Raw genomic sequence first — 25,602 nt, forward strand, 5'->3', positions numbered from 1 at the left:
TGTTGATATTCTGTGACAGGATAAACAGAAGACTGATGGAGTCGTTTTAAGAAACTCCTCTGGGTTTATTTAACCCAGCGGCCCCTCCTGTCTGTGTCTATTCGTCTCCTACACGGGAAGACGCTTCTATATTCAGCTCAGACTAAGATATCGCCTGGATCAAAACCAAAAACATGCATAAAGCAAACTCAAGCCAGAACTAGTATACAAGGAACATCACTCGGTCTGTCTGTTCAGTGTATCGTATTAATCAAAACATAACAAAACGTACAAAAACACTCAAACTTTTCCACATCCAAGTTAAACACAGATGCAATGAAGACGCTGTGTAAATTTAACATGTTTGAAGAAGGCACAGATGTCTGCACACGCACACACCCCGACACACGGAGCTAAATATTCAGTGCGCCTGTCACAGAGCCAGACACCATGCTGACCGGGGCCAGACGTGTCAGCGATGGAGTGAAGGCAAGCGCAGCTGTGCGGCACACCCTGACAGCACACACGCTCAGAGGAATGTGGTGCTGGCACAGCCCAGGTGCCGTCATTTAGGGTTGTGACATCGCTGCAGGAGTTTGTGTAGGGACAAGTCTGTCATCAGACTCCCGGGGTACGTCGGTGGGTGCGCGTCAGAAGAGAGCAAATAGAACTGGATGACAGAAGGTAGCGAAAATATCTGAGTGTTCGCATATGAAGGTGTATAGTGTGAAAATTATCTGTAAGGTCGAATTTTTATCTTTATTTTTTTACTTTAAGTAACTAGGAAAGAAAACTGTCCAGGGGCAGGAGCTTTAATCTCGCATATTTTCATTGGGCTCCTGGAAAAAAAACAAAAACGCTGCAAGCACAAGGGGAAGATATAAGGTGGGTAATGCTGGGTAGTGTTGTGCTGCCAAGACTGCACGTGTGTGTTGCAGAGCAGAAGAGTGTGTGCATCTCTTAGGTAACTATTAATGTACTGCCCCTGGACTTTAGACAACACAGTAAAGATTGTTCTGGATGATCAAAGTATTTTTACGTTGCAGGCCAAACCTTAGCACATACACTGCGTGTGCAGGTTACTACTGTACAGCTGTACTTATCTATCGTAAAGTAGCAGAAAAGTTTCCACCTTTCTGTAATCCAATCAAAGCAAGACGTTTCATAATCTCCATTAGTAACAATGTGTACAGTGTTGGGTCGCTCTCGCCCTCTCTTTTCTAGAATGAGTGAAAAAGAAGTTTCAAATATATATATATTTTTAAGACTCCATTATTATTCCAGTTTTGCTTCACCTAGACACCTATCATCAAATGAGCATGCTTTCACCACGCATTAACTACCACACCTCCACATGGCTAATAAGCATGAACAACAGGAAAGGGAGAAAGGGAAGAGGGAGCCACAGCACAAGACTATGAAGAGAGGGAGCAAGAGAGAGATTTGGTTTCTATTTAACATACATTAAGCACATATAGTACAATAATGCTGTATTGAGAACAGGAAGGCTGCAGAGGGTAATTAATACTGCCCCCTCCAAAAAAAAAAAAAAAAAAAAAAAAAAAAATCACTGGCTGCCCTCTTCCACCCCTGGAGGTCATCAGCAGATCCTCCTGTCTCAGTAAAACCTGGGCCATCACAGCACTCCATCCACCACCTGTTTGACCCGCTGCCCTCTGGTAGGCGCCTCAGGTCAATCAGGTCTCACACCTCCAGACTCACTAACAGCTTCTTGCCCTGGGCCATTCGGACTGTCAAACACTATCCCCCCCCCACGCCCCACCCCAGCCCACTCACTGCACCACTCTGAACCATGATCCGAGTAACCCACCTCGCTCGGGTCACTCACACATGGACTCTATTCAGACTTTTCTTTGCACTACTTCCAAGCACTTTGCAACTTGTTCCCTAATGTGTGCCCTTCTCTTATTTTTCTATGTATCCCTCTTGATTATATACATTTCCCCTGCTTGCTGCTTATTCCTTGTGTCTACTGTTTACATTTTATTCTGGCACTGTTGGTGTGGAGCACCCACAATTTCATCGCACATGTACAATGACAATAAAGGGTTATTCTGTTCTATTCTAGTGAATGTCCCAAGTAATACAATCTAAACCATCCAGCCAATCAAACAGGTATCTTCTATGACCACAAGCAATGACTACTAACTGAACTATGAACTGTGAAGAGAGTCAGCAGCCAAAGTAGATTCTTAGTTATTGATGTTGTTACAGTTCATAGAAAATATGGTATGAAGGGGAAAAAGGAAGGAAGTCAGATGAAAGAAGGAAAAGATGGCATCTGAAAACAATATTCCCTCTGTGTGAGTTCAAACTGCCACTTTTTTCTGGCAATGATGATACTGACTGTATCTGTATTAAATACACACTTTATACTTAAAGGTGCTTCCACACATACAGACACAAACACTCGGGGAAAGTATTAAACTGTGTTGTATATACTTGTATTCCCCAGATGAGCACTACACGCAGCCCGTTTCATTCCAGTGTAAGCTAATAAAAGTGTCCTTGTGTGATGGGCCAGACATTCCTTCCAGTCTTTAAAAAGCTCCTGTGCAATGGCAGAGATGAGTCACAGCTGCCAGGAGACCACCAGTCATGTTCAGTGGGACACATGGAGTCACTCACACTCATACATGTTTCATCTCCCTACGTTTCCCCTCTTTTCTCGCGCCAAGTGCACATGAATGTAGATCAGTGTAAAAGCACATCAGACTCTTATTGTTAGAGTGTTAAATCTACACAAATCCAGAGTTTCCAAAAACTAAAACCAAAGGGAAAACATTTAAAACTACTGATGACAAATTTAAATTTAAAAGTAAAAATGTGAAGGTTCACTGACATCGCTGGTACTTGAGAGCAAGAATGTTTAGAAAGCTGGTTCTGGTGCCGTTTCACATCCTTATAAGGGATATTCCTTTTGGTATGAGAGCCACTTGATAAAGCCACATTATAAACATAAACAATTTATATCAAAAAATCCCCATTTTAGTTGTAGCTTCTGTATTAGCTGTGTAACATTATCACTTTTATTTGTCATCATCATAAATAATTACACAAAAGGAACAGCATCTCTTCAAGCACTCAGTGGGCTAATATAGAAAGGATAACATCTCGTTACAATGCTACGTTCTGCTACCTGTTTAATGTTCTGCTACACTACGTTAAACAGGTGCTTCTGCTCTCATGGCTGATGCCTGTGTACGTTCAAACTTTGTAGAAAAGCAAAACATCCACCCGCAAAGGATTTTGTGTCATAGCGGTGAGAGTGATGCAGATGTGTGTCAGCGAGGCTGACAGGTTGTCATGTATGAAATGTACACACACTCTTCTGTGGGAAACGCCTGAAGGGACCATTGAGAGCCGAGCATAAAAGACAGAGGGATGCGAAAAGATGAGCATGATGACAGCTCGTTGTAAGGGTGCACACGTAAACACATGAACTCACAAACGTGCAGATAAACACTGAGGCATGGGGGCTTATAAACAAAGGTTGAAAGGGTTGCATGAGAAAGTGTGCGCCACAGAAAGCACAAAGATTCCTTTGAGCCACTGACTCTAGAGCAGATGGGAGAAGTCAAGTAGATCCTGTGCACCTGAAATCTCAATTCTTACTTGAACTTTAGCTGGAGTTTTCGTATTTGGGCCGAAAAAGTTCTGTCAAATGTTACAAGTTCTAAAACTCTTAGCACCTATGGAAAAATCAGCTCTTCATCTTTGTGTGCAGAAGTCTGTTTCCAGTGGAATACCTCACAGAGACTCTGGATATATTTTCAGATTACTGGCTAAATGAACTGCTTAGAAATAAAAACAAATGAGTGCAGCTAAAAGAAGTGGGAGATCCAATTATCGATAGCAATCCTGGTATTGGTACTGGATCAATACTGGCTCAAAAGGATTGATACTTTCTATCCTTTAAGTTTAGTATGAAGGCCACTGAACTGTGCAATTATTATGATTTTTTTAAAATGAAAATGTACTTTAAATTTGCACAATAAAAATGCTGAGTTGAGTGTCGCATATATTTTTTATAGCCTACAGCACATTTAAACGACAGAAGTCGACCCAAAGTGCTTCACAAACGGGCAGATTTACATTCCAGGTCTAAAAACCCCCCAAAAACACAAACAAACGAAGAAAAAAAAACTATGTAAGAAGCGGAAAGGGGTTTTGTTGCATTAACTAATTATTGTAGAAAGTCAAAATCACAGTGATTTAGTGGCCATTAAAATGTGTTCAGAATTTGCAAGTCAGTGATTGAACTCCTAAATCATGACACACTCTCCCAAAATAGTCGCACACCATCAGTGGCTGAGACGCTGCTCGTGAATAACAGCAGTAAAAAAAACGTTTCAGTTATCTATACAAATATCATTTTTTTGGAGTAACTTTTTTTCTTTCATTGTTCTTTTTTTTGGATTTTTAACCATAACACCCCCACCCTCCACCATGACCTGAATCAGAATGGCAACACAGTCAGGAAGGTTGGAGTTTATGTGCACGCACAAACGATGAGTGCCTAGTTTGATAGCTGTAGACTTTGGGAAGAAAACAACTGAATATTTACATTCCTGACCTCAGAAAGTCGTGGTTCAGGAGCTCTAAAGTAAAGCACACTGCTCGATCTGTTTAACTTAGATTTACCAAGAGATAGGCGAGGCCATGTAAATATATGGGGAGTGTTTAACTGATTAAAGAGATGGTTAACGACGGCATTAATGAAAATCCAGAAACCGATAAGAGGCGCTTTGGTGCACAACAAATTCTCTTATCTGTCTGGTCAGTGAGCACTTCCTGTGCCTTGGAAAACAGAAAAAAATAACATTTTTAAAGACTTCATGAACAGTTCCCAGACATTACTCACCCTGTCTTTGTCATCAGCCACATCGCAAAGCACATCATCCAGGTCGAGGATTCCCCCATCACCGTGCTCCAACCGGTGAACCTGCAGCCAGTAACTGGCATCCTGCAGAACAAGGAGGCAACATTTAAATTCAAAATCAACAGCAGTTTTAAAATCGCCTGACACATGAAAATTTGGGGCAGCAATTGTAAGAAGATGCATATATCACAAATGACCTTCAAGAACCATTTTATATTTTAAATGCGAAGAAATTAGTGCACACAAACTCCAAGCATAAACATCGTGAGACCTGATAAAGGGTTTTAGTAGAAAAGTAGACGTGACTGAAAATCCCTTGAAATCTCTTTGGAGCTTACACAAGCCCACCAGCGGACACTCCAAACATTTTGACATGCCACTCATCTCATCATTGTTGGCTCTTTAAAGCAAGACTATCACGATCATCGGGACCTGCGAGGAATGCCACCCACCATTACTATATAATCAAGTTCAATTACGTGTGAAAGTTTCTGACATGAAAAGCACACGCAAAGGTCACACTTGGTTGAAATAAGACATAAGAAATATCATAAGACACTGTACAATTATAGAAAAATGTAGCTTTACAATAACAAAATAAGGCAGGGATAAAAGGTAGAGTATTACCGCCATCACGCAGTTCTAAATAGGAAATCAACTCCCAGATGATTGTAAAGCCCCCTCCCAGGGTCTTGACATGCAAAAACATGTGCACATGTAACTTGCTCCAAGCTAAAAGGGAGAACGAGTCGATTGCACATGCATGGAAGTGCACAGTGTCCTGGCATCATTTGACAAAGTATTAACTTTTGAAGTGACTATTTGGCTTCGTCCCACACACACAGAGCAGCCTTGAGGGTTACAGCCTCATTACCCACTTGTACAGTTCCACTCCACTGCAACGCACACAACTCACTGCAAAAGGGCACCAGACGCACGTCTGATGTGTTTAACTGGCAAACTAATACTACATGACAGGCCTGCCTTGGAGAAGGAAACTGAGATTTTTGTGGGGAAATAATGCAGAGGTAGATGAAATGAACTAACTATACAGCGATGATAGTTTTGATAGTCTGAGTCTAAATGCACTCAGTGAAAACACGTCAATTCAAACAGCTGCATTAGTATTTTTCATGTGTTGCTCTTTTTTAGCTTCTCTTTAACTCACCCACTCGCTGCTGTGACAGATGTCATAGTTTATGACAGCCAGTGTCACTTTGTGCAACCCTGTGGATTCTAAATGATGGATCTCAGACACAAACACACAAAACCTTTAATGTCAGCAATTTTATAAAGGAAAAAATGAAAAAGAAGTTTGGCCAGACCAGACTTTGGTAGTGATTGAACAGTAATAATTAACAGTGAACCATCCTAAAGCATCACTGTCTCAGAAACACTTGTTTAAAAAGAAACACAACGTGTGTTTGTAACAAAATGAAACTTGAAGCGAATCTTAAAGTTTATTAGGAACACTCTGATGTACGTGACTATAAATAAAAGATGGAAGTTCTGGAAATCAAAAAGCAGTAGCCAGCACCGACCAGAACTACATCTGCAAACAAGCCAGTGCAAACAAATTACTGTAGGTTTCTGTGTGTGCTCAAGAACTTTTTTTTTTTTTTAATTTATCGCTGCCTGTTATAACTGAAAGCATTCAGTCCAAAGTATTCATCTGACACAGAGCCAGCACGTCCAAGTTTTTTGTTTGTTGTGGGAAAGAAAGCCACAAACCACTGCCTTTAAGCCAGTTCAGCCAAAACACATTTTACTGTTTTGTTTTGAATCAACTGGGGCGTCTCCCCAAAAACCATAAAATCTAAACACTTTGATTTATTGTTTATCATTAACAACGAGTGAGCGTTCAAGAATGGCTTAAAACGCCAGGATTTTACCTACTTTACAAAAACTGTTACGTCAATTTGAAAATGACCCCGATAGCCCAACAGCTTATTAGAAAATTTATATACAATGTATATAATGCACTTAAAGATAATAAGGATGCAGATTTAAAAAGTAATACTAATCCAGCCTGCTCTTTAGTTGAGGCTTTCAGAAGATAGTCACACATAATAAGTGCACGTAGCAGCACTGTCTATTTAAAGTCCCCTATAGTATGTCACCGTGGGGACAGACCAGGGTTGGGCACAAAGAGACTTTAAAACTGATGTGTGCGTTTGTGTGTCGTTCTGTGGTGCCAAGTTCATCGCGTAAAAATAGCTCACAGCAAAATGTCACAGTGCCAGACTTAAGACAAGGGACTAAGTCACATAGTAAACAAGGTTTCAACATAACAGCTCTCTGATGTGGGTATTACAACTTTCTATGCACATCATCCCTCAAACTGTCTTACTCAACTTTTGGAGTGAAAAAACCCCAAAACATTACAAACAAGTTAATGTGGCATCTTCTTTCTCACTCTAGTTTGATCCCTCTGGGCCTCATTGAGATTCTCACGACATTATTCTGCTGAAGCTCTCTGCTAAAGAAAGGAGGAGCGATCTAAACTATTGGAGCCCTCAACAGTCCAACAGCAGACTTGAAAGGAGGCCAAGGCAAACACGCTGGCAGCAGGGGAAGCCCATCACTACGTTTTAGCGAGACAATGCAGAGTCGTGAGCACCAAGGTCTCCCTAACACCGTGAAAAGGAATGTCTGGAAGTGCCAGTGTCCACAGTTGAGAAGTATTCAAATGGCATTACACAGTCCTGAGTGTACTGACATGTGACAAAGACACTGTATGCAAAGTTTTGGAGGCAGACTAACTTGATGTATTTTGCAAGATACTCTACAATATGTTACAATTTTTAACTATAGAGGAAAAAAAGCCTAGAAAAATGCTGAATCATTTAATTGAAAAAATATATATATTGATTAACATTTGATCTCTTATAGCATAAAAAGCAGCCTGTTTACCAGTTTAACAGGAAGCCATCAAAATGATGTGAAATATAGGCTTAAAAAAAAAAAAAAATTATTCGCTTTTCAATAACAAATCTTTCAAGGTCTTACATGTTTCAATCCGATTTTCACACAGTCCCAATAATACATTTATATGGCAATAAACTGCATCACATGTAGCAGCCTTGGAATTTGGCCAGAACAAGAAATGTGTGAGGGGAAAGTGACATTTGCATGTAAGGACAAGAAAAAGAAAAAACTACGTTTTAATACTTTCAGTGCGCAACTTCTCGTGACGTAGTGGCACAGCGTGTTAAACAAGAATAACAATAAGGTGAATAATACACGCAAATAAGGGCTGTGTTTTTACTTGATGGTAGTGGTTTTAAATTTTTCTTCTTTTTTTTTTTTCTTTTTTAAATGAGGAAACTGTAATCCTGAACCGAAGTAACAGCAGCAGTCCAGAACTCTACAGTACTTTTCAAATCAAAGCACCAAACTGTTGTCCAGCATACAAAACAATGCATGGGTTTATCGTGGCAACACTCATTCTGATCACAGCACTGTGCTGTACCAGACTTTGCACCACAATGTCTCTGGAAGACCTCAGCGTATATTTCGAATCGGACGAGAGTGACGACGAGGCCAAAAACCTCCGGAGTTACGGCGAATCTGACGACGACGGCAGCGAGGTGAATTACCGGGATCTTGTTTGCCTGCATGACAATCTGATGAACTTTGAAAACATCTACTTAAACAATGCAGTTATAGACATGGAGGTAAGGTTATTTTAAGTGGGTCGATTAAATAGTGTTCTAGCTGAAACATTGAATAGGCTTTGTATTTTATGCCACAATAAATGATAAATGACGATGGCGGTAGAAATGATTTCTTTATTTTCAGCACTACTTGGTGAGTGAGGGTGGACAAAGCTTTGAAAATGACAGCAGAGAGTCTACAATCGCTCTGATTCAAGACTATATGGAAAGCACTGAAGAGCAGTTGCCCAGCAGCTCCTCCTCATTACTTTCTGTTGTACCACCTGAAGCTGAGGCAAGCCCAGACACAGATGACTCGGAGAACTCTACTGTGAGGCTGCTTCAAGATTTAGAAGATTTTGTCCAGGTGTTTCAAAACATGCTCGCCTCATTCTCCTCCACTTCATCAGACTCAAGTGATTCACATTTACAGGAGACCAACTGGGATGACACAGACGCCTCGGAATGAAAATCTAGAGCGCCAACCTTGATGGTGTGAGCAATTATCCAATAAACAAGCGCATCATAGTCTTCATGCTAATTATTTTATTTCTGTAGGAAGTACAGAAGTAAGTTTTTGTAGCCGGGTTAAACTATAAACATTTTATTTATCACATGGCCAGAAGAGTTAAAAACCCCAAAATGAGCCAATGACACTCAGACCAGATTTTAATAAACTTTTTTATTTGATGGTTTTAATTTTGAAGAAATTAATAAAACCATCTGGACAAAATTAAAGCCAGAGAGTTTTTGATTTTTTAATTTTGGCTAAAGACGGTTTTCTCCCCTTTTTTTAAATAAGCCAAATAAATGCATGATGGCATCCAATATTTAAAAGTTGTTCGACTTTACAGCTCCAATGGTCAACTGGATTTAAAGGGATATTCCGTATGATTTAAAAAAAAAAAAATGTATTTTTGAGAAAAACAAAAACAGTTAAAGAGAAGAAAAGTATTCTTCTGATTAAAACATTAAATAATTTTAAAAAACACTTGTGAAAAATGTGATCAAACTCCAAGAGAAGACTAACCTGAAATAAAGAAAGGAAAGACCAAGAAGTACAACAACATTGTGCATCTCCAGTTAAAAAGCTGGTTCGGTTACATTATGTGTTCACAGTTCTCACACAGAAAACAATCTATGCTGTTAGGTTAGAGGTTTTAGCACAGATTACCTGGTATTCAGGCATTTGTGACATTGACACTGTTTACTATAGTTAGAAAAAACTCACTCTGTGTCACCTGACCTAAGGTAGTTTTAAGACTTTAAAAGGATGATGTTGGGAATCCATATAAAGTCAATCCAAAGACATGCGCAGATACCAACTTGTCTTCCATGGCACAGATTACATGTACCTACAACACTTTTAAACTTGTGAAACTGAACCGTGTTCACCTCGGGGCTGAATGAACCAGTTCTCAAATGTTCACTCTCTATCAATCATCCCTTTGTGGCACAGATCATAAAGAGGTTTTTTGGGGGTGAATTTTGAGCCAAAGACACTCCTGTGTGCCTTAAAGAAACGCTGCATTGTTCTGCCAGATCCAGCCTTCTGCTACACAGTGTGTCACAGCTTGTAGACACTCTGTGTTCTTGCCAAAGGTTTGGTTTTTGTTATGATCTCTTGCAGTGGTTATGCATTACTGTGCCACAAAAGAGACATGACAAACTGTAGGTCATGTTCCCACCTACTCCTGTATTTACCGCCAGTTTGCTCTTCGTCTTACTGTAAATGAGGTCTTTTTTGTTTTTTTAGCCCTTTTCAGCCCTCCTTGCTCTTTATTCTGTCTTTTGTCAAACATTTCAGTCATTTTTTAACATATTTTCTTAATCTTTTGTTTTAATAAAAGTAACAGATTGCTGCCTTACGCTCGACACGAATTAAAACGTGTTTATTATTTCAAAAGTCGCCTGCAGTCTTCCCCTTTACTGGGAATCCTCTACACATCTATCCAACTCACTAAGCCTAAGGTGCTGGATCAGTGCAGATCCAAAAGCATTTGTTGTGTCAACTTTAATTTGCAAGTTGAGTGTGACACCGTTTTGTACTCTCCAGAGAGCTTCCCCGTCACTAAAAAATGCATTTTGCTGCAGTCTTCTCTCCTCCTCCCTTTTAATTTAGGAAGATGGGGCAGAGGAAAGAGCTGTGAAGCACAGAAGATCTGAAAGAATATTTAAGAGCATGTAGATTCTAAACACAGGCCAGATGGAGACCTGGGGAGGAAGTCACTTAAAGGAAATGAGATGGTGGAAGCTCCCAAAAATCAAGACAACGTGACACTCATCTTATGGTGAGGGCAAACACATGCTTTATCCTCACAGCAGGCTCCACTAATGAACAGTGGATTAAGAACACACAGTGGGGTTTTTGTCACTTAAGTGGTGCATGAATGTGTGCACGCTCAACTCACTGTAGTTTCCCTGACCTTGGCATTTCACCACAACCAATAAACCTCACTTACCTTATCGGTTCACCCAGTTTAACTTTCTGTATACGGTATTTTCCTTTTAATAACAAAAGGACTCTGATTCATGCGTGTAGCTTGCAAAAGTCAGAGATCTCTTTCCCTGTAATTGAATTAGCGTCTGTAACTGAAAGCTAGATTTTTGATCCATACTTTGGAACAATCTGGAAAAATCCAAAAATCAAACCCTTCGTGGACCACAATCCGTGACAAACAGTTAACACTGGTCCAAAACTAGAAGTGGTTTTGATTACTAGTGTGAAAACATGTCTCAACACGGACTCTGTAACCTATTCAGGAACCATATCAGAAAATGTTTTTAAAATAAAACTTAATAATGCAGAAACTTGATAAAACAAGCTGAGGAAAAAGTTGAGAAAAATAGTATTGAGAAAGAATAAGCAGGAGAGTACACTGACTGTATAATGAGTATATTGCCTGAACTTGCTCCCGGTAACACAAATTACATAATATTTCTATACAAGCAACAAACTTTTCCATTATTTTTCTCCATTATTCAAAAGGCAGCAGTTTAACACAGATATAAAATAATAGAATAATAGCCAATATGGGTCAAGTATCATGAAACACAGCCCACATAGGCCATAACAACCACCTGTGGATAGATCATCAGATGTTTTTGAACATTAAATGCTACACTCGGGTCAGTCAAACTACTTCTTGCGCTGGGTTGTTGTTCAACATTCTCAAGCCAGTTGCAGGAAACTGCTCCTCCTTGGGCCTGGATCTACCAGAGGTTTCTTCCTACTTCAATGGAGTTCTTCCTCCCCAGTGTCGCCAAGTTGCTGCTCAAAGATCATGATCAGATCATTGGTGCTCCCTTTCTAATAGGGTTAGGTTTTGTTTTGTTTGTTTTTTTTCCCTTGAAACATAAATCTCCATATGATGACAGTTGCTGTGAACTCAAAACTGAATTAATCTGAATTGAGCTGAATTTGAAGAATCGCATGGAAATAAACTGGAGTGTACAATCAGGGGGTGGATATGTGGCGATAAGCAGGACAAAGCTCCGCCTCCTTTTAACGTTTGAATAAATATATATTTTCACTCATGTTGGTAACAAGGTGTGATGAGGTAACCTAGCTGTGATATGTGAAAAGGAGCTAAATACTAATCTGTTTTCTTTGTACTGCTCAGAGAAAGACTATTGTAGTAATAAGCAGCTCAGGCTGACAGTAAAAATATAAAGCGGGTTACTGCTGGAAGCACACGCTTATTTTTCCAGGCAAACCCTCCCTGGATAAATAAAAGTTTCCTCAAGACTGTACAGAACATCTTTGTAAGAGCTGTGATTTTAAAACATGCTTAAACCAATGTGAGTGATGACTTTCTCACTTTTTTAAAAAGGAGAAAAGGTCACCTTTTTAGATATTATCACCCATCTCAATCTTGCAGACAAACAATGTGAGTGCTCTGTTCATGGCGAATGACAAATACCCCTTTCAATCACATCTGTTGTTCGGATGTGTACACAGCCACGGTAGGGCAGCACACTGTACGTTTCCTGGATTGTAGGGTCAAAGTAAGGTTGGCATAAGGTACAAAAGACCCTTTCATTCAAGTACAATGACATCAGTGAGAAGAGAAACAGGAATTGGAAAAAGCCACAAAAGTGCTACGTGATGCGTGTAAAACCGCAGACAGACGTGTGCACAAACGCACACCGATACGCGTGTGCGAGTGTATGAACTGTGTGTAATCTAATAATACGTTTTATTAGCTGTCAGTTTGATGTCGAGTACACTTTGGGTTCGATTTGAACGAGTGCCCTGCTGGGCTCCACTGAAGTGAACACCAACACTAACATTATTAACTTTACCAGTGCACTTGGACCATGCTTATCATTTCAAAGCCTCACTCATGCTTTGATATTAATCTTTTAACCCCTGAGTTGTGTTGCCATTGGCAAACCACTACCCATGTCAAAATAATAAGAGCTATTTTTCTCCTTTCTTTTGTTCTTACTATCCAATAAAACCCATTATGTGTTGTAATAAGATGTTTTCCACAAACTGGGCTTGTTCATTCGATAATTCAGCACTTCTTCCCCAAATTTTTTGCAAGATACATGTTCTAGGGAGTTACATGATATATGTAAATACTTGTCCTCGAGGTTTTCAGAAAGCTTTGATGACATCACTCTGACTCGTTCTGTCCTCTTCAAGCACCAAACATTCCTCCTGCTTTATGTGTCAAGCTGAGTTAATGTTACTACTCACCATGTAGTAACAGACTAACTCACTGTGGTCTTCACATATAAATATTCATTCTGGATGGAAAGATGAGGTGCAGGTAATGAAAAGTTCAGGTTCTTCTCTGTGCACTCTCTCACTTCCTGAATCAGAATCACTTCTTTATGACCTTGATGACAAATGCCACAGTTTACCAGTACATTTATTTAAATGCAACCTGAACATCACTTCCTATAATTAGACACACATAAGCATAAAGCGATCACCAGAGGTCAACTATAGCAATGTCTTGAATTATGTTTCTTATCCATTATACCCTGTGTCAAAGTCACTCCTGGGGCACTGACACCATCACTCTATCCCTTCCATTGTCACCCTGTGTCCTTCCATTCAAATCCACTAAAGTTAAAGTCTTTGTCTCAGAAACTGAAACGTAGGGATAATAAACTGAGAAAAGGCAGAAAACTCAGGCGCTCCAATGGTGCTGAGCCATACACAGAACAATGTTGCCATTCAAAGAAACATTCATATCTGATCAAAACAGGCAACCACTTGACAGCATAACGTATTACTCTCCAAAAATAGTAAAAAATTACACCGTCTGGGAGCAAAAATTAAGACTAGGCAGGTAGGATTAATCAGCAGACTTTATCCAGTGCATTAAGCTTTAAAAGAAACCAAACAAAGGTATCTTTATTACAGCATGTGTGAACCACTGCTCCGAGTCGTGCAAGAAGAGAGCTCTCTGTCTTATAAATTACTTATCTGATGAACAGAGGGGGGAAAAAGATACCTGTGCAAAAATGCAAAAGAGGATCTCACATGCAACCCAAAGAGAAAGATGCAGGAGATTTACGCCTGTAGCCTGATTAATTTAATGAATCACGAACAATCATTAAGCGGCCTGCATCTTTTAATTCCTCACATGTAGCAAAATCCAAAGCAGCCTGAGAGGAAAGAAGAGAGCCACAAAATCAGATACACACACACACACACACACACGCACACACGCACACGCACACTCTAAATGCAACATACCTGTATGAACTATAGGCTTTGAAAATGTAACTTTAAAAAAATGCAATACAGTTAATGCAAATAAAATGCAATCCGATTTAGAAAGTCTGCATTGTTTACCATCATGGCAATTATGAAACTCACCAATGTGAATGCAAACGTGAAGTTCACTGCAAGTGGCTGCAAATCCCAGTCAAATTTTGGAGTAAAATTTATTTGTTTATTTTAATCCGTTTCAAAAATGACAGAAATCAAGCTGTGGAAAAGTGTGCAGTCAAATCCATGAAATGAAAATGTGGTTTTTGTCATGTATTTGACAAATCACAGGTTACTTGTATTATATAAGGTGCAAAATGGGGGGAAAAAGCTGTAAAGTAAGACATTTTGTGTTAAGATCAGTCAGTTACAGCATTGTAGGCTTAGTAGGCAAAGCAGACTTCAGGCCTTCATTATGATCAATTGAATGCATTGTCTTCGAGCTCATCGCCATAATGACCTTCACACTGGTTGCACGTTAACAAGCTGAGGCCAAAAAAAAAAAAAAAAATCAATGGAACCACAGGGAATGCTGGGAGCAAAGGTTTTCTCGTTAAACTCGAGTGAAAGGAGATAACATCCCAAAAGAATTTGATCATCTCAAAGTACCAACAATTTTAAAACAACAACAGCTGTTTAGTTCAGTTATATTGTCTGAACTTTTAAAACAGTCACTTTGAGCTGCTGTCAAGAACCAAACTAAGTGGCAGAAGTGCATCTAGTTGGGCCTTTTCCATGATGCTTCCAGACAGTCACGAAAACCGCACACGATCCTTAATGATATGGATGTAGAACAACCGTCTACGGTTGCAGTGTCACTTTCTTGTACAATGTTGAGGCGAGGATTCGTCTTCCAATAGAATTTATTGATCTGATTAATTAGTCAGGTCTGCCTTAGAGTGAAGCTGCATGACACTTGATGCAAGTGAAGCTGGCACAGCTGCACTGAAATCCAATAAGCAACTTGTGGCTGCTAATAAACTTGACACGCTTTCAGTTTTTCCTGGCTCAGCGTAGGCCTTGGGGGTAGGGTGGGGGTGGAGGGTAAATACTCACGTAAGCACAGTAATGGCAATGAGCCTCCATAAACCCCAAACTATGTCTTTGGGTGGTGAGAAACTTTTTTTTCTCTTTTCTTTTTTTTTCTTTTTTTAATTCTGACACCACTGTTTACTTTGTGTGCACCTTCAAGTGTTGCTATAAAGTTGCATCATCGCCACGAGACACATAAAAGAATTTCTCATCAGCAGCGTCAAGGTAATTCAGGTGAGATCCCTGAAATTCAAGAAATGCCTCAATGGGGAAAAAGTAATCTGGCATTGGTATTTACACTGATGGCCATGGTTGAGTTCTTAAAAAAAAGAAAAGAAAAGAAATTTCCCAGGCTGAAATATTTCAGCTATGGTTACTTTAATCCCAACAGCCCTCAAATCAAGTCATTTTCCTAAACTTAAGTCTATTTTAAAGTTTGAATACACACAAGTCAGCAGCACAGAAAGTTTCAGGAAAACAAGCCAATAAATCTCAATTTCATCAGGTTCTTTTTTTCCTGGTCGTGTCAACAAATTTGCCAGCGTTTTACAAAAATGGGTTAATATAGGTTCATTTTCTCACTACAAATAGCTGCTTATATTAACATTGCTCTTACTCTTTCAGAGAGGGTCAAATATTTCACTACTCAACAGCACTAACTCTTTGGTACAGTTCTGTTTGGCTGCATTTAAAACCGGAGGGTTAGTGTTACGGTCATTTAACTCCTTTTGGAACAGCATGTACATGGTTTACAGTATCACAACTGTAGTACTGTTTACTACATGTAATGCTACATTTGAATTACATTTTCTAAAAATCCAACATCAACTGAAGCAGTAGGTCAACTGTCTTCTGGATAAATACTTCTTCCACTAAGCAAATCACAAAAGAAAAATCAGAACAAAATACTGACGCAATCATCTCCAATAGTTATGGGGGAAATCCAAGTCTTAAAGTTCTTACTTGAATTCTAAAAATACTTTAAAGAGCTTTCTTTTTTCCCCAATGTAAAGCGTATTGTGGTCAACCAGAGAAAGCTACACATAATAAATTAGTTTTAAGTTTGGTTTCTTTTAATGGTCGAGAGGTAAAGTGAAGACGCACGTCGGAGTGGTGTCTAAGGTTACACCAACTGTTAGCCTGCCAGCACGTCAGCCCTTAGCCCGGCATCTCTTAATCCTACAACAACAAGGAGAACTGAAACCCGGCCCGAGTGGCGAGGAAAAAAACAAAAAACAAAACACTATCTAGACTCTTAAAACACTTTTTCAAAAAAGCAAAGCGGAAAACTGGCAACTGTCTATGTGAGCCTGAGATGTTAAATACCCCAAAGGAGACCACAAACTGACACAATGGAAGATTTTGAAAAGGCATACAAAGCTGTTCAAGAGATAATTTGCTAGGACTCGCTGGCAGACTCACTTAGCCGTCAATCGATTTCAATGTTGTTGCCAGACGTGTTAATTTGGGTTTTATCATTTTCCCCACCTGACTTGCAAACTTGTCATAGCACGACAAGGGATGGGAAGAGAAGAAAGATAGACTAATATGCCCTTTATCAAGTATCTTTCTTCCTTTCAACATCACTGCTAGAGCGAGGCAATGCTTTATTTTTATTCTCCTTTTCAGAGAAAAGCACGAGACGCGCAGAAGAGAATGAAAAGAAAACCACAAGAGCAACAACTAGTGTGACAGGAAGGAGGAGATATAATCAGAAGGTGAGTCGGGGACAAAGAGCTCAGGTGTTTGAGAAACAAGTGATGAAGAGTTCAGTTGTGACACTTGATTCTTTCTCAGCGCTGTCATCCACAACTGACCTGCTTGGGCAGGCCTCGGCACAGTGACACGAGACGAGTTCAATAACGTTATTTGGTGTGTTTTAGGATTTCAGTTGATTCCTTGGAGGAGTCGTTTTCAGTCTTTATCATCCAGCTACAAAGGTGAAATTACAGTGACAGGAAGAAAGGGATGTGTCCTCCGAATGGTCCTCTGAAAGTAATACTCAGCGTAGGGGTGATACCTACAGCCATAAATGATTAAAAACAGTAATATTTAGAGTTCCTGTTGGATAGCCTATTACATCTAACGGCTGTAGAAGTGCAGTGTCAGTCTTGACAGACTGTTCAAGGGCCTTCCCAAAGAGCAAGACACGTCAAAGATTTGGTACCCTAAAATTAAAAACTTGATTACTGTTTTCATCTAAACCAGCTCTGCTCATGACACTCCCTTCAGTAAAATCTGAGTCATCTTAGCTTCATCTGTCCCTCAAAACACTAAGATTTACCAATGTACTATAGATTGGAGAGCTTGGATGCTGATAGCTGGCAAAAGATCAGAAATTGAATACAACTGGAGCCCATCCCAGTATCCCAAACATAATCCCAATCCCATCCAACAAGGGTCATTTCTAGTAAGCAGTGTGAAATGATAACACTGCAGCATTTACTAGACAGTACTAAATACTTGGATACACAGAGTCGACTCCCTCTCTCTCTTTTCTGTATCGCTGCAATACAAACAGAATAAAAGATCATCCATCTAAAGAAAATGCTGGAACATACCTGACTGCCTCGGCATGACTCCACTTTGAGTCTCTTCTTGAGACCATGGTGGTGTTTCCACATTTCATGTGTAGCTTCTGCTACACACCCTCCACTGTTCTTCCACTGCAAACAGCCTGCAGCTTTAGCCTCGTCTAGGATCGCACATACCGGTGTGTGCATTTGTGCATCTGACATTTCACATTGTGTTGCATGTGCAGGTGTTTTCTTGCATGTGTGTAAATGCAACCGATCCTATGAAAGGGACACGAAAGGAGACACACGGCTGCACAGCAACCTGCTTTCCTTGCTTCAGAGACAGTGTGTATCAAATTGCCAACGGTATCGCTGGTTATGGATACTCTAGCAGGGTAACAAGAAGCTGTACAGATTGAACTGCGTGAAAAATTACGTTGATAACTGAGCTTCACAAGCTGCACGCTATTTGCATTTATACGCCTTGTTGTGACAGCCACGTCAGGCCGCGAATAATTGTTTCACGAAGCACAAATCTGTGTGTTATGGTTCAGTGTCATATAAATGACCAGAACAGACATTCATTTTGCTATGACAGAAGTGTAGCAAACACACTTCATTTTTGAAAGACAAAAGTTTTGCTTGCTAATTAAATTCCGTTGTTTAAGTACTGCATTTCATTGAACCCTGCACTTTGACCGACATAAGAAAAGCTTTCCACTCCTGCTTCTTCCCAATAAGATCAAAACAAAACCAGTGGTCGTGAAGCCCAACCTGGAAAAAGTCACTCATGCTTTTATTTTCTCTACACTCTCACGTATAAATGAAACATCACACAAGTCCAATGAGTTCAAAATGCCTCTGAAACCAGCTTCACACTCGTTTCAGGAGATGACGTCACATCGACCCAGCCCTGGCTTCTCTCCATTGGCTCCCTGATTTTACGGATCACTTTTAAAGCATGTCTGGATCTGGGCCCAAGTTACAAAGCAAAAAACACTGACCGTGAGCCAGTTCACAGTCCTGAGGTGGGGTCATCAAAGCTTAACTCTAAAGGTGACGCTGCTTTTGCCATCAGTGTCCCTCAGCTTTAGAGCAATCTGCTTTTAGTTTGTCTATCCATCGCTTCGATTATAATCGCTTCATTGCCTGTATTGTTTTATTAGTATCCAATAATTACCATGTCATTGTGTGCTTTGTAGATGTTTTTATCCATCTGTCTTGACATTTCTTTATCCTTACGTGTGGCTCCACTGCCAAGCTTCCTGTTCAAATTTAGCGCTCTGCTTTTACTCATCTGTCGAAGCACTTTAAAACTCTGGCTTTCCTAAGGTGCCATAAATATTGTATTAGTCTCCTCGTTATCACTACTGCTTATTACTTCAGTTAGAATTCTTCATGAAGATGGTTTTAAAAGAATTTAGGAAATGATGCTACTTTTCTTGATATTTAATCTGGTCTACTAAATATGATCCACCTGTAGAGGACGACAGCATTATTTCATCAGGCAAACTTTTGTTTTGCAAACTCTGAAAGCAATAGGAACTAAATGTTTAGAAGACAACAACAAAAAGACCAAAGCATATGACCTCAGACCCTTTCATTTCCACCGACATATGGTACGAAGCTGTGAAAGTAATAGCAAGCGAGTGTCAGACATTGAGGATCGGCAAGCAGAAGTGAATGTGGCAGACAGGTGCAGGAGACTCTGCAGGCAGCTGACTCAGATCAGATGAACAATCTACTGAGGCCGAACAAAGCAAAGCCATCAGGCTCAAAGCATCAGCTGCTGAAAGGCCGTCTCAGTGATCGCAACAGAGAGGTCTGTTACAAGCCTGTTTCTGTTTTACCATTTTATATTTGGGTCCAACCGCCTTCAGCAATTGTTTAAATAAACTTTTCTAAGATGGAGTTAAAAATTGAAGACAACAAATTTGTTTCTGTAAATTCTGGCAAGGGCAAAAAAAACATAAACAACCTTCTGTGATCGCCACCGCCTCGTATTACAAAACCCTGTCACCACAGGCATCACTTCTGACCCCATGACTGACTGCTATCAGCAGACAATCTCGCGTTTGCTCCCGTCTGGTTTCTGAAGGAATGTGACAGGAGGATATCCTGTCTGTCAGCAGTGGAAGCCTCACAGACAAAACTGTGGCAACTTTAAAGAACCAGTTCAACCAAAGCCACTTCCTTCTACCTTCCAGAACAACCTGTTTTACGCGCTCATGCGTGATTAAAAGCCCATCGCCTTCTGACAGCCACAACATGCACCATATCTAATGAACTGAATGTTCTCATCTTTCCTTTTCAACCAGGGATTATTTCTCTGGAATAAAAACTTTTACAACATTTTTTTTAATTACTTGAGAGTGATATGTACCTTGTGATTTTTATCATTTCATTATAAACGTGCTAATTCATTTAAAATACTGGCACCCCGGTGACTGGGCAAATCACCAAAAAGCAGCCCCATTATGATTTCATGAAAACAGTAACTGCATCATTGCGTCAATGTTTTCAGGAACTGCTCTTCAAAAGGCACGAACATTTAAAGCTCTAAATCCTTGTTAGCTCAGTCTCAATCTTGGCTTTCCCCACTCCAACACTGACAGAAGCTCAGCCAAGAAGAGCTTTGGTCATCTCCAACACCGACACATCCCAGGTTTGGATGACAAACAAACCAAAACCATGGAGACTGAAATGACATCATCGCTGTCGTTTCTCACTTCAGCCAATCAAACGATGAAATAAACAGTGGAAGGACCAAACAGTCACCCACCACTCTTCCTAGGAAAGTGGGTGGCCCCTACACCCTCTCTCCATGTGGAGTCATAATGGGGCAGTGGAGGGTCAGTTAATTAAGAGGTGGGGTGGAAATACAAGTTTTAGGGCTTTCTCAGATCTTCTACTTGGCATCTGTGGCAATATGAAGTCAAAAGCAGAGATTTATACAGATCATGTGCCTTCCATCACCAGCTGGAAAATATATCAGTTCCATTTCGCTTGCATTTATTTATTTACAACGGAGGCAATAAAGCATTTTCCGACATCCTCTGACTTTTTTATAAAACAGAAGCACAAAGTCCAGGAAAATTTAGATAAACGAATCCTGCAGAAACGGAGAAATGTTAACTCTTGCTAGTTATAATACAGCTTCACACAATTTATTAGCGTTTCTGTGCATTTCATTACATTTATTACAACACCCAACAATATCAGTTCCAGCATGCTGGCCGTTTTAAAAAGGGATGTGAACCTGGCATAAAACTGGTAAATCTCATGTTACCCTGTTTGCCAAAGGCTTGCATAGAAGAAGGTTGACAAGCATTATTTGCTCTACTTGGCAACAAGGGCCCTTTTTCTCATTTTACTCAACTTTTATTTTGTGGAATAGTTCCAAGGTGCTTTTAAAGGGATCAAGCTTAAGAGCTTCAACAGTGCTGGACCAAAGCAGATCAACAATCCAGTTTGCCAGAGATACATGTGAAATCTTCATTTGATCTCTTCTCTAAAAAGACTGTCAGCAACGGGTTTTGTGGAAAAAACAGATTTAGCGAATGACTCCAAATATATTTTACAACTCAATGAATATCTCCATTTTATGGGCTATAATGCCATCTGGGAGCATTTTACAAGCAGCTAACCAGCTCTGGTCCTTACTATCTCTTGGACAACTAGGCTGCTGTTGTGTCAGCATCATTCAGCTGCTTCTCCAGAGAGCCTCTTGTTTTGTGGTAGGAGAGGCTCCACTCTGCAGAGAGCTGGAAGGCCATTCTAACCAGAACCTGTAGCTGCTGAAGAATTAGCTTATGTGCCACTACACCGAGCTCAGTGAGGTTGTATGGGGGAAGAAGATCTGCAGCTGCAGTCCAAAAAGGTGCAGCAGGAGTCCATCCACTAACTGGAGATGCTGTTATTTACTGCCACAGAGTATATATAGCATTAGTTTTAAAATCATTTAATAAAATTTGGGCGTGCTTTGCATGCACAACCACATCCATCCATATGTGCATGTGCATATACCACCACCACCGCCACAAATGAAAATTAATTCTGTTGAAAATGCTGCAGTTTAAACTGAACCTGCAAGAGCAAGTTGTCCAGACTGGGTTTCAGGTTAAGCTCCAACACACGTCTAACTCACACCTCTTAAGAAAACACCTAAACCTTTCTGAAGTGTAGCGATCTAACAGACGAACGCTTGCATTTAAAGTTTTTATATGCCGTCTCCATAATGTGGACGAATTCTGCTGCAGCCATACTGTGCTCCAGCAGGTCCATACATGTTATGACCAAAGCGGCACACACCTTGGCCATTCTGCTTCCAACCCAAATGAAAAGGAGATGACAAGGAGTCTTTCGGGGGATGAGTCACATGAAAATCAATGGTTTGGGTATGAAAGTAGCTGGTGACAGCAGTCTGAATAAAAACAACTTACTCACATACAATTCCTGATCCAGTTATAAAGACTGAATGTTATCCAGGGGATTGGGAGATGTTGTACAAGAGGATTTGCGAGAGCAGAAGTAGTAGGAACAGTTGGTCAATAGGCAGACAGCGGTGGCATGGGATTATTCTGTAAAACACGGACTCGCACACAGAATCAGAAGCAGCGCTCTCTCTGCCAGTGTCATGTGACAGTTTGACAGTGCAGAGGAACAACTGCCAGTGGCCTCAGCCGTATCAGATTACAGCTCACCAAATGGAAAAGGCAAAAATAAGGAGGCTTATTTGTAGTGGTCTGAGATATGTCCTATTATCCATAAGTGGAAGAGCAGAGGGATGCAGAGCAAGCCTGCCAAAATAAAAGCTCACTGCGCCACAGGGAGGCACGGGCTGCCAGAAGAGTTCTGCTGTGGAGAAGCACAGCAAGACCTCTCAAACTCCAATACATTTTTAAAGATGTTACAATAGGAAACTTATTGACAGTGAAATAAGTTATAAATATTTAATAATATACAACACCATAAATCAATGTCTGAACTGAAGAGAAAGCAAAAATAATAATAACAACATGAACACAAGTTACAATACCTAAACTTAAAAAAAAAAGCCAAATTTGAAAAGACAAGGAAAAAAACAAACAACCTTTCTGTAACTAAAACCTTTTTTCCCCCTTTTTCACAGACAGGACCGCCATCTGATGCTTCTACGGCGGTTCCAAGATGTGACTGCACCTCACCTCGGCTTACAGGTGCTTGCTCAAAACAAACAGCGGATCACTGTGAGAAGCCAACAGACCAAGAGTAGGTCAGTATTAACCAAGTCGCAGGGGCTTTAACAAGTGAAACAGTCCACTTACATGTGCTCCAAATATCTGATTATAAGTTCGCAAAGTCAATATCCTGATTACCGGCAAGAGGCATTCATTAACAATAGATCTATCTTAATTATGCAAGAAGCAGGTCACATTTAATTGGTCTATTCTGGTGGCCTATAAGGTTAACAAATGCATTAGATTTGTAAATTATTATTGAAATCTGTTTAAGAAACTATTCGACCTCTGTCATGAACTTACAGTGTTGACTGTTAACTGATTGTGTGTGTTTTCGTGTGTGTGTGAGAGAAACCTCACCATGTTGGCAGGCTTCAAGTAAATGACAAAGAAGCACTCAACCAGGCTTTAAGATTCCTAATCTGAAACCAACAGCCGTTTTTTCTTGGCCTTCCGATGGAGATAGGATATCCAGATATCAAATAATGGATATCCTGTTCAAGATTTCCTGCTCTGGTTTTTTTTTTCCTTTTTGTTTTTTTAAAGTCTGCCCAGAAGCAGACTGAACCAAGAATACTGTCTCTGATCTACAGAGACAATATTCTTCGCAATATTCATAATAAGTAAAATGTGTATAGGGTCTGATGCAGTCTGCTCTGGACATCTCCAATTTGATCACATGTGTTATGAAATTTCCGGTGGTGTGAGCAGAAGTGCATGGCCAAGGTGTGGTGTAGGGACCCAGGAGTTAACATCTATGGGGACTACAGAGGCTTGTGCTAACAGCAAATATAACAGACAGGCCCAGGCAGGCAGAAAACAAAGTACGGTACAGTCACTGATGGTTTACAGACATCGTTGCGTAATGTTTATGGATGCAGTTCAAACAGAGAGAAGTTCATTGAAAAGGCGATGGAGATGCACAGGAGAAAAAAAGTGTGCATCCCCAAGTGTGGAGCATCGGGGCTATACAGAGGTGATTCTGCAACGAAGATGGCAAAACCTCTTTACAACAGCTGGAGCGCATCCTTCAACATCCACAGGTGCGCGAGCAAGATGCTATAAGCCTCCAAGCTACATCTGCGCTCATCATTTTGTAATCATGACAAACAAGATCAGTGCATGCTCAAGAAAGTTTGGAATGCATTTTCAAAACTGGCAAAAATTCAAATAAACAACAAAAGGACTGTGAGAAAACCATATGTAGAAAATGTGAGGAAAGAATATTCCAAGGGACTAATGCGCATTTGTGCATTTATGTCAAGAAAAAGATGCAGAGCTGCACCGTTTAAAGCTCAAGCACAGGCCCATGTGGATCAAAGCTGAGAAATGGGAGGGGGGGTTGTTTCAAGAAGTGGGTTGTGCAGATGGTGGGGGAGGTAACAAAGCAGGGAGGATGGAGCGCTGGGAGACGGAGATGCAAACTGCAGTCGTTTCCTCCTTTGGAGAGAAGTTGAAGGGGGGTGTTAGTTACAGCAAGAGAGGCGAGGAGATCATTTTCTTTGGCTCTCTGAAACGTATGATGAAATAACAGTCATAACCCTAGAAGTATTTAATATCCATTTGGACTTTGGGTCAGAAATGACTCAGGGCTGTAATTTACATCTGCATTACAAAAATAATACAATTTGTGATCTGATCTAACCAAGGTCTGCACATATTTGTTAGGACACAATCGAGGAAAAACAAACCCTTCTTACTTCCTAAACATCGGTTGCTTAATATGATCTTTGAAAATGTACCAAAGTGACCAAAATTGCTTTTGGTCACTAGGATCACATGAACACTTAAAGTCTAAGCATTTCTAATCCTACTGCACTTTAGATTTTTATTCCATAGTACCAACAATATAGCATGTATGCATCAGCATGCTCAAAGCAGGACTCACTGCACTGATTTACCCTCTGCAAGTCTAACGCTGGTTATGTAAGAGGATAAACTGCAGGGTCAGGACACTGTCTGATCCAATGAGACAACAGACACGGACATGATACATGATAGCAGAAAAGTTTTGTATCTAGAGAATCAATTTTTCTTGTTGCTAAAGGCACTGGTAGCATACGTCATACCCATATGAAGATCAATAGATCTCCAATGTGAATGTGCTCCTTATACAATGAAATGAAATGCGGGGGTTTTCATTTAAAAAAAAAGCTTCATCTTTACGAGTCTCTGATGGGTGCACGATCTTCTCTACAAACATGGAATAGGAGCTTTTTATAGAGAACCAAGTGAACTACAGCACACATGGTTCCAAACTCTGGCAGGGGTTAGGCTTTTTCCATCCATCTGGAGTCTGGATGGTGGAGATAGAGGTATTTGCAGCATCTCCTTCTCTTTGCCAGACTTTCACACAGCTTCACTTGCTACTAAGCTTCAACTAAGCTTTAAAACGGTGGACACATCAGCAAACAGCATCGTGGAAAAAGAAGTTAGCCACATGAATTTTGAAGAGCAACACAGACTTGCAGCAGCTGACTGTGAAATAAAGAAAAAACAAGCAGCAAACGCAAATGATTACCAATCAGAACCAATCAGCTTCTCGTGATGCACAATTATAAGCTTA

At 40.3% G+C, this 25,602-nt stretch overlaps 1 protein-coding gene across 12 annotated transcripts in view; it reads right to left on the reverse strand.

Annotated features, from left to right (window-relative positions):
* Positions 1 to 25,602, reverse strand: part of pard3ab (par-3 family cell polarity regulator alpha, b) — a 235,581-nt gene that overhangs the window by 194,736 nt on the left and 15,243 nt on the right. For all 12 annotated transcript variants that reach the window (XM_013272746.3, XM_019348075.2, XM_005476796.4 and 9 more), the window contains exon 2: positions 4,865 to 4,966. In XM_013272746.3, the coding sequence (XP_013128200.1) occupies positions 4,865 to 4,966 (102 nt within the window). The remainder of the gene's footprint in view (positions 1 to 4,864; positions 4,967 to 25,602) is intronic.

The sequence above is a fragment of the Oreochromis niloticus genome, linkage group LG18 (genome assembly GCF_001858045.2).
Source record: "Oreochromis niloticus isolate F11D_XX linkage group LG18, O_niloticus_UMD_NMBU, whole genome shotgun sequence".
NCBI lineage: Eukaryota > Metazoa > Chordata > Actinopteri > Cichliformes > Cichlidae > Oreochromis > Oreochromis niloticus.